Source organism: Ascidiella aspersa, chromosome 2 (assembly GCF_963924565.1).
Source record: "Ascidiella aspersa chromosome 2, kaAscAspe10.2, whole genome shotgun sequence".
Lineage (NCBI taxonomy): Eukaryota > Metazoa > Chordata > Ascidiacea > Phlebobranchia > Ascidiidae > Ascidiella > Ascidiella aspersa.
Window position 1 is genome coordinate 38144677 of NC_139448.1, and position 10452 is coordinate 38155128.

A 10452-nucleotide genomic window follows, 5' to 3' on the forward strand; every position below is an offset into this window, starting at 1 on the left:
ACGAGTCTAGACTCAAGTGCACATAAAGCCTGGCGTCACGCAACGTTTTAACTAAATGTGACGTCATAACCTTAGGAACACCACACAGTTCGTTTATTTCATTTTTAAGCTGAAAAGGTGTTCCTATTAATAGAAACCTATACTGTTATCGATTCGCACAAAGCGAACAAAACGTATTTATATTATTTTAGATGTCAAAGTTTAGATGTAACTTTACGACGTCATATTTTGACGTAACTTTGTGACGTTGCGTTATGACGTAACTGTTTGACATCATCCTTAAAAAATCATCCTTTTTGTCTTGCCCCCGCCCAACAAAATTCCTAGATCCGCGCCTGGCGACATACTAAAAACATAATTTAAACTCCAGGGGTTGGATTTACGTAGTTTAAATGATGAAAAATGCAGTATGGGGTGGGGGGCATCGTAACCCCCCCCTAATCGCTCCTGGAAATCAATCTGTTTTTCACTAGAAGCTTAAAAACGTCTTGATGGAATCACTTTACGATTTTTTTCCATAATTATAGCTTTGCAATATCCACCTTTTTTTAGGTTACTAGTTATTTTAAACGAAATAATAAACGCAGGATTAACAAAATCAAACATAATTCATGTTTCTTTTAGAATTTTTTCAATTTATAATTAATTTTTTGCAGAAAACGAGACAAGTCTGAGCGGCAATAACGGCAATAACAATAATAGCTAAATATCTTGTTTCGTAGGAGCGATAAGCTATTTTACTAAGCGCAGCCTCTTTTCAAAAGGCTAGTCGCATGCGTCCACTTTTGCTAGACAAGCCACTTCGCACAAGTCTCACGCTTGGTGTTGATATGTTTGGATGGAGCAACAATTACAACAGGTGCTAAGAGAGGTGTACACTGCCTCCAGGATTTGCATTTCAATTTGTGGCCGTAAAATATGTTGTGTTGTAAGAGCAATAATTTGTTTTTACTAACAGAAGCTTCTTTCTAAAATGCAAGTCACACGCGGCCAGTTTTCGACGAGCCACTTCGCACAATGAAAGTCTTACGCGCGGGACAATAAAGCGCAGCAGGCGTGCAGTTACTTCGTCACTTCACAAGCTGGACAAAGCAAGCGAATATGAACAAATTCTGTATGAAAGTTTTTCTGCTGCTAGATGGCAGTCGTTAGCTACAGAGAGCTAAAACGCAATATTTCAGGTTCTTGCCCCCCAAGCAAAGGCCCCTGGGGATGCAGCCTCATAAACTTCTGCAAAGCACCTACATACCACTCAACGCCATGTCTGAAAATTTGAAGGTTCTACGATGTATACTTTTTCTATAAAGCTTCGGACAAAAATCGGTCTGAAACATGCCATAGGAAACCATAGGGAACCATAGGAAACCATAGGAAACCATAGGAAACCATAGGAAACCATAGGAAACCATAGGAAACCAAAAAAGAATAGCGGCAATAACAAAACATGTCCCGAAAATAAATTTTCGGCCCATATAATTAAACCGCCGTGATATCTTTTCACATCTAGGAAGACAATACCCTAGTAACCTGGTCATAAAATACTTATAGAAGGCAATTTTACATGTCGTCCACATTCCCAATGTTTCGAGAAATTGCTATTCCCTAACATTTATCGCTTTGACACGTTTGTCGTCCGTAAATAAAGTTCTACCCATGACTGATTGTTTAAATACGTCAACAGTCGAACAAAAAAACATCTAACAACCATCTATAGTAGCGCACGTATAATTCGCGAAAGCGAATGATCCTTATTGTATTGTTTTTGTGCAAATGAAAACAAAATGCTGCGCCAAAGTTTTGGTAATTGTTTCGAGAAAGTCGTTTGTGAAGATCACTTGGCAAACATTTGACTATGCACATTCAGTAACCAGATTTTACTTCCGCATTTGTCCAACGAAACAGCGTCATATATCTGCTGACAATTAACTCATTGATATCTGCAGAGGTGGTCTTGACGTCATGTTGCGTATGCATAGACGCGTTTCCTACAGGTGTATGCAAGTATAATTAAGGTAACGACCAAACATTAATCATATACTGGTTTGCGTTTGATCGTATGAGTTTAGAAGTAATTGTTTGCTGAACGTTAAGTAATGGATAATAGCCAAGTGTTACTTATTTATGTTTTGTTCGGATCATATGCTGGTTTGTTAAACGATATATGGTTCAAGTCTTAAAAAGTTGCTTGAGATCTATCGCCTTTTGAATCGAGATAAAATATTACTAAATATGGTAGGCTATAACAGGGACAATTAGTGTGTGTTTTCGCAGTTGAAACAGTTTTGTTTAGACATTCCTGTCTTGATAATAGTAAGTCATTTATAAGTGCCAGTCGTTCACGAAATATGTTCAGCCACAAAATAAGGCATCATCAGTATCTTAATCAAATAGAATATTTATAGCTTGTTTTCCAATAAGAGAATGATGATGCCTTAGTTTGTGGCGAAATATATTCCTCTTTTAATGACTGCAACTTATAAATGACAGACTATATATCTTTATTTTTACACCTACAGTTTGCCATTGATATAGTTTTCGGTGGTTTTCAAAACGCTACTCAAAGTCTATGTGTGTCAACAAACGAATAACCGTTTAAACCAGTGGTTCCCAGACAGAGGCCCCTGGGGGGACAGCCTCATAAATCTCGACATCGCACCTTCATACCACTTTACGCCATGTCTGAAAATTTGAAAGTTCTACCATGTCTAGTTTTTCTATAAAGCTCCGGACAAAAATCGGTCTGAAACATTTTCGGGCAAAAACAAGATATGTCCCGAAAATAAATTTTCGCCCCATATAACTAGGATATGTCCCTCCAAATTTGTACTTCTATCGTTTTAATTAAATATATTAAGACAACAGGTGTTTATAACATTAAATGGTTTATTACGTTCTTTTGTAACTATATTCTAAAAAAATCATGGAAAAATCCTAGATCTGCCCCTGTTTACGAAGTGGGTTTAATAACTCTACAAAGTGTATTCTTTGCCGCGGCAAAAAGTTTGCCGACCCCTACCGTCACATGAAGTTGTTTGAGATCAGGCTCAGTTGGTAGAGCGACGGTCCCGGTATGACCGAGGTCGTGATTTCGAACCTCACCACAGACTAGTTTTACGAACAACATGCAGCAGGCAACAGTGCTATGGTTGTTTGTCGACTTGCTCCTCTCTGAGCCTGTGTAGAGTGACGGTCCCGTCATGACCGAGGTGATAAGTTCGAACCTCAACACAGGCTACATTCTCCTAGCCTTGCTTTTTGCACTACAGTACTAGTTCAACAGATTACTTATATGTTAATTGCATGACTTAGTTTGTATTTAGAACAGTTTAACATTGCTTACAACGACAAAGATGTGGACAAACGCAGCAGCAAAAAGTTCTCTGCTCCATAGCAGAAAGTAAAAAAATCCTTAAATGAACTTTAACACCGCGTTGGTTTGCTTTTTTTCACGGTTGTTGGTTAAGATTTGTTTTAAAAATTTAGTTACCTTGTCAGACAACATTTAACAGTACTTACCTTTTCAAAAGTTCCGTAACGTGTGCCATATTAGTAGCATCGCAAACTTTTGACACTTTTGACGCTATTGTATTTTCTGGTGGCATAAAACGTTTAATAAGAATAGAATTATAAACTACAATAAATCAGGTATGCTAAAAAGATGTCCTTAACAGTATATGCGACTTATGATTAGCTCGCATAATCAATAACAGATAATTCGTCTACATTATCATTTATTCTGCAAAGAAACCAATAACAGCCTTTCTCTCTTACCACCAGAAGCTTTTACTAGTAAAACCTGACACAATCTATGTAATGTCTATGGACAAGCAAAACGCTTCAGTGAGATTCACATGTCTCCGATAAAAAGAACATTATTTTGCTATTTATCAATAGGCCATCCTTCTCCAGTAAACACGTTCACACAAAGAATGATGGTATTTAGTTTCAAGTGGGCGCCTGTGTTTGTTTTGAATTGTGGATTGAAATACGCCCAGACCTAATGGACGTGGGTTTGTAAGCCTTAGCGAATTAGGCAAAATGGCAAAAGGTTTTAGGCCTGCAACAGATTAACGTTGTAGCATTTGGGTTTTCCATGCTGTTTAACACAAAAGATTTCGGTGTTACTCAAAACAAAAAGGTTGTTTTTACGGCATTTAAAAAACGTATATTAAAGCGGAATATATAAGACTATAAACTCCGAACATATTTCAGTCAATATTCACGGTGCTTACTGCTTAGTAATGCTTAAGTTCAATATTCTTCTGCATTTGGCAGAGTTTACACCTGGTGAAGGTTAATTTAATCTTTGTAAATGGCCGTGTTTGTCTAATTCAGGGGTTCTTAAACTTTTTTCACCGTGGACTCCCCAAATGTTTTTTTGCTTCGCGTAGACCACGGTAAGCAAGAATTTTTCAAAAATGACGTCATAAATTGACGTCACAATACAAATAAATTTTAGAAATATACATTTTTTGGTCCACAAAATGTGAAAGGAAAATAGAGTCTAAATACATTCAGTGCAAAAACGTTTCATTTTTAATTAAACTCTTTTATTAGAAAAATTGAATACTTTTTAAATATAGACTAATATTTCAATTAGGCCTTCACGGACCCCCAAGGGTCCATGGACCCCAGTTTAAGAACCCCTGGTCTAATTCTAATTAGGGTTATCAGGTGGCACTATATAAAGACCATTTGGTTTAAATATCGACAAGCTTCCACACAAATGTGCTTTATGAGGGCCAAGTAGAAACTATACTTAAATAATTTGACCTGATAAAGCACAGTTGTGCGAAAGCTTGTCGAGAATTGAATACAATTTGTCTTTATGTAGTGCCACCTGATTTCTCTATTTTAATCTTGTTTTATTCCATTAAAAAACGAGCACAACGAAATACTTTAGCGGTAACATAGGAGAACTCGCGGGCCCGACTGTATTTCATAACTTGTGCCCACCAAACATTCTAGCCAAAACTATTTTTCCGATACCCAATGCGACGATTTTGCAATATATTTGCCATAAATGGATAATTTTTCTTTACATTTCATGCCAAAATGACGTCACTGGCAAGATTTTAGACAGCATTCCACGCCAAAGATTTTTTACGGAAAGGTATGCAATTGGGCTCGCCGGTCTTTGTGATAGATAGGGGAATAACCAAAACCTGTGACGTCAGGCTGAGTGCGTTTCAGAAGATTTAGGTTTGTGTGATGGAAGTTGAGACTTCAAAACTAGTAACTCGCTACAAGTAGCTGCCTACATTTTACAATACTTAGCCTAGTTGCAGTGAAAATTTGTTTCGTGACGTCTGGCACTGCTTGGCGGCACGCGTTAAAAAAGTTCAAAAAAAAATCCTGCTTGATTTAAATTTTGAAAATAATTAAAGAAATTTTCGAAACGTCCAAAATGTTAGCTTCTTTTTCTTTGATATTTCTACTGAGTCGATGAATAGGTAAAGACATCCAGTTCCTCTTTTTCGCGCTGCTGTGAATCACGCCTATACAGACTCAAGTTTCATGTTGTTGATTTACAGTGGCGCAACGGAACTAGTGTCCATTGTTATTGCAAGGCTATAGCTGTTCAGTGTTCATTTTAGGCTTTATCAGCAAAAAAGTGGAGTATTCGATTTTTGATGGCTGTTTTGACCAACGTTTAAATAAAGATTATAATGAATTTTTGTATGTTTATGAATCGTGACTGAAGCGTCCACTATTTTAATGACAAAACACAAATGTTTGTACGCAAAATTAGTTTTGTTTCATTAACATGCACAGCAACTTAAGTACAGTAAGATTACAAGATTATTAAACGACGACTGAATACTGATCAACAGTCTCCATAAAAGTAAAGTTTAAATAAATGACAGTTTATATGATTTTTATGACACTGGATTAAATAAGTTTTGGTGGGCAAATTACGGCCTGGCAAGCAATTCAATGCGGACGCGGCTCATTTCATTAAAATTTGTTAAGCACCTTTTTTTCTTGAATTTAGAATATTGTATGGAATTATAAGGCATCACTTATAAGATATCCGGACATATTCTGACTCATACCCGTTCGTCAAAACAAGGATATTCACAGCAAAAGGAATCACACTATCTTGTTTTTTATAATAAAAAAGGTAAAATTGTAGTTTAATTTAGGTGCAAATAAGGTATAATTTATTGATTGATTGTTTTATACGTACAGACGCAATAGTAATCTAAATTTACCATATAGAACGATGGCCCTTCAACCCAAAACTGACCAACCATCTCCAGCCATATGTGGGGAGGTGTCAATCAAAATCGATGCGAATTTTGATGATTGTGAGCTCAGTTTGCAGCTGAAAGACGGAAAGTATCATTGCATGATCGATGGACAACTCTACCCCCTGGCTACCACCTTGTTCGAAAGATTCCCGGATAAAGTAAGAAAGTTGCTGAAGATTGGTGGTTCTGTGATGGCGATGTGCTACGCCCTTTACAACCTGGGTCTTCACGCTTACAATTTCATGCGAGGTTGGTAAAGTGTTGCCTAATTTAAAAAACAGATGCTATTGTTTAAAAACAAATTCCTTTAAAAATATAAGCCTAAATTGGAATGACTTTTTCAATTAGCAAGGCAATTTTAAATCGAGTGCAAATGGAAAACCAAATGTTAAAATATAAAAATTTGTACTAGTCCATGTTTTCTCATTGATTTGAAACTTCATTTCGGGTTGACACCGTATTTAACTATAGTACTGAAAAGTCATCTACTACAATTACAGTAGGCCTACAAATGCTTTGATCTGGAAAAGAGCTGCGTGTCTGTGGATTGTTTTAGTAAATTTGAGCCTTTCTCTCACACATCATACAGGTGTGTATTATTTAAAATTAACAACAAATGAGCATTGTTGCGCCACACACGTACTATCTGGAGACGATTGTGATGTCTGGTATTTCTAAGCGACCGACTTACGGCGTTACGGCTGACTGACCACGACAGAGTGAGAATAGTTTGTTCTTTGCTGAGGCGATGCGCGGCCCTTAAGTCAGTTTTGCTTTCGTCGTTAATTTTGTTCGAAAACTTGTCAGCACTAACCATGATCCAAGTTGAAATCCTATTTTATGCCAGTTTTAACTCCATAAATGCAAATGTTTTTCGCCCGGTTGTGAGTTCCACGGCTCCTTCTAAAATTAAAGTTTGGACAACTTAAATTAAACAAAGGAATTTTTACACGCTGCACGCGAGTGTTTTTCGTCTCTCCCTTATAAAACAATAATGATTTGACGTAACTTTATGATGCTAGTTGTGACGTCATACCTGAAGATTTTTCCATGCCCCCTAAAACATGAGTCGTCCCTGAAAAATGATCGATTTATTTATCAACAGTGCACAAATGGATTATATCTAACATTTTAGTCTGTAAAAGCTGACGATCAAGAAACAAAACAAACATGCTTAAGTGGATTTTAACTTTATCACAGGAACCTTACGTTTCACCATTGGTTTCGATGACGTCGACAAGATGGCGTCGGTTAAGCTGAACATGGAGTCTGGGAAGTTCCACGAGGCTTTGTGGAAAGAATGGAAGAGAATCGTCGATAAGCATAAAAAGGAACTGGGACATTTACAGAAAGCATGTAAATATTAAAATAATATAAAGAAATACGACATAAAAATAGTTTTCTTTACTTAATGTAAAGCACTTTAATGTAAAACCTTTTTATTGTTTTTGTAGAAATCAAGCTTTGTAATACTCGGCATTTCTATTAATTGCTTGCGATTTGCCAACATACAATTTTCGCACAATAGAAAGCAATATCAGTATAGGTGCAGGTTTTCTGTAAGATGAAAAAGGAAATGGTTAGCGCACAATACTTCAATATATAAAGAAAAAGGTTGCGAAAAATAATCATACCAAAGTTTAATGTCTGGCGTGTATAGTGTCTTCAGTAATGATGCTGGTGATGACTGCACCAAGCCCTGCAAAACAAAAGCTTTATATATCAACTAAAGAAGGCTAGAAGCTAATTGCATTCTTTACGGGGAAGGCGCGCACTACCGCGCCTAATTAAGTGAGTGTGCTTATGCGATGCGTCGCGCCATTATGCCCGCGCAAAAACGAGAAATGGAGCAATAGCGAAATGCAAAAAACTAACAGTTATAATATTTTATTATGCAATAAATGTTACATACGACATTAATAGTTTTTCGTTAATCTGGTAACACAAAAGCTCACTTCAAATATAGTGACATATTTTTGTTCAATTACGTCGTATTCTGTTTAACCTTGGAAACATCGGTTAGTTGCAATTTTAAACATACATCTTTTAGTTGCTGATATTGCGCCTTTATATTTAAGTATTACAACCTTACTTTGCGCCTGAATCTTTCAAATAAAAAGCATGTTTTAATTCCCAGATTGTCTTACTTTGTCTTACTCATGCTATTGGTTAAAATTTCTAGTAAAAAAACATATTTAGTTAGATGTTTTCATTAACTTAACTTCATTAAATTCGTTTATTCTCGGTTTATAATTAAAACCCTAATATTTTTAGTTGCTAATTAACTGAGATGCAAATAAAGTGTTGCTTTCAGTCGTTGCAGACATTCCTACAGCTTCATCCGAAATAGTGGACGTTGGGCAAAGTAGCGGGGAAGCGTCGCAAGAATGCGGTAAGCAAGCGAAACTAGTGCTCTATGATATTTCGTTAAAGTACTTGGTTTTGCGTGATTGTTTTATAGTATGTTTGTAAAATTTGCTTATTTACAATACCGTATACAGGTAAAACAGTTTAATGCTATTTGCTTCGTTTAGTGCTTTTTATACGAAAGCTTTACCTATTGACCACAACTGACTGAACACTTACAAAAAAGCACTTTTAGCATTTTACAAAAAAACACTTTTACTATCACTGATCTTATTCGACATTATTAGTATATGGTCCGTTAATTGTTGACTAAGTTTATCTCAACATGTTTTTGTGGGTACTACTTTACCTCTGGATTTTTTTTTTACTTTTAGCCGATTCAGCGATTCCATTCGACCCAGATGCTGAAATCTATGAAGATGTCCAACACATAAATCGTCCATTCGATCGGACATATCCACCAACGTCAAACGCCGGTGGTATAGGTACACAAAAGCTGGAGTTGCGTAAAATTTGGCCGAATTATCTACAGCGTTTAACCGTTTGGAGAAATGATTTGACTTTTGGAATGAATTTTTTTACCTGAATAAACTTCAGGAAAATTAACTGATTTCATTTTGATATATACACCTTAAAAGACTGCCCCTCCTTATTTAGGTTCCGGGTGCTTGCTATGCGAAAGTTAGTGTTTTGTAAATTATGCTCGTCGTTGCAAAACAAATTGCTTGGGTGGAATCAATAGAAATTCAACCTTGGATAAATGATACCTTTACATTACCCGTAGTTATGACAGATGGCACAAACTTGGAAGGTTTTTAAAAACTTAATTTCATACTTTGTTGATGTGTAATACAATTTTGCAGGATGGTTCGTCAACGTGACAAATGTGGCGTCTCCATTTCAGTTCTTTAACAACGTGACAACTCAAGAACGCAACAATGATCGTCGATAGTTTTAAATAGAGTTGTATTTACCGGTGTTTTCAATTGTACATAAACATCACCTTGTAATATAAACCTTGCTTTCCTTAACGCAAAATTACTGTTGAAATATAATCCTTGTGAGTTGTAACCATCCAATAAATGTATTTAATCTGGGATTTCTTACTCTGTTTGACGTATACTTGTTTAAACATCCAATCAAAAAAATAAACGTATAACAATAAAAGCGACTCTGTTCCAACAACGGCAGCTTTTTCGTATACGACAGTTGGTAAGCCAGGGGTGCACAACCTTTTAGCAATTTACAGCAGCATTAGCAGTCCGCCATTAGGAATGTACGATATTATCGTATCGGGATCAATGTTAAGTGTAAGTATCGGTCATCATCGATCCGACGCCGAACTGTGGCGTGTAATTTATGGTAATAACTTGACCCTTAATTATAATTTAATTGACAAATATGGGTCACCATTGTTTTAGGTGCTTAGGGTCCGGATCTTCGACTGTTTTTAACACGCAAAATAATATTCGGCATGATCTTTTTAGAACTGACGTTATAAATTAACGTTTTAAAACAACTAGACCTCAGAAACCTGCTGTTTTCCGTCAAAAAAAACATGAATTTAAATAAAATCTAAATACATTCAGTGCTAAAATGTTTTTTAATCAGGCTCCTTTTTTTTAAAATTTACTATTTTTCAACTAATTCACTGATGTATTAACTTGGCCTTCATGAACCCCCTAAAACTAGTTCACGTACCCACAAGTGGCCCGTGGACCCCGGTTTAAGAACCCCTGGATTAGAGCCTCTAAAGGCATAATTCGGCCCAGAAAAGGTTGATAAACAGATTTCTTTTTCTCACTACGGCTGGTTTGTTTTAGCAAATATG

General features: G+C 36.3%; 1 protein-coding gene across 1 annotated transcript; it reads left to right on the forward strand.

The window, feature by feature from the left end:
* Positions 1 to 6196: 6196 nt before the first annotated feature.
* On the forward strand, positions 6197 to 9729 carry LOC146165628 (uncharacterized). Its single transcript, XM_083382740.1, has 5 exons — positions 6197 to 6503; positions 7455 to 7610; positions 8569 to 8646; positions 8996 to 9106; positions 9485 to 9729. Exons 1-5 carry the CDS (start codon positions 6227 to 6229, stop codon positions 9571 to 9573), a joined length of 711 nt encoding a protein of 236 aa, XP_083238866.1. The 5' UTR covers positions 6197 to 6226; the 3' UTR covers positions 9574 to 9729.
* Positions 9730 to 10452: the final 723 nt, after the last annotated feature.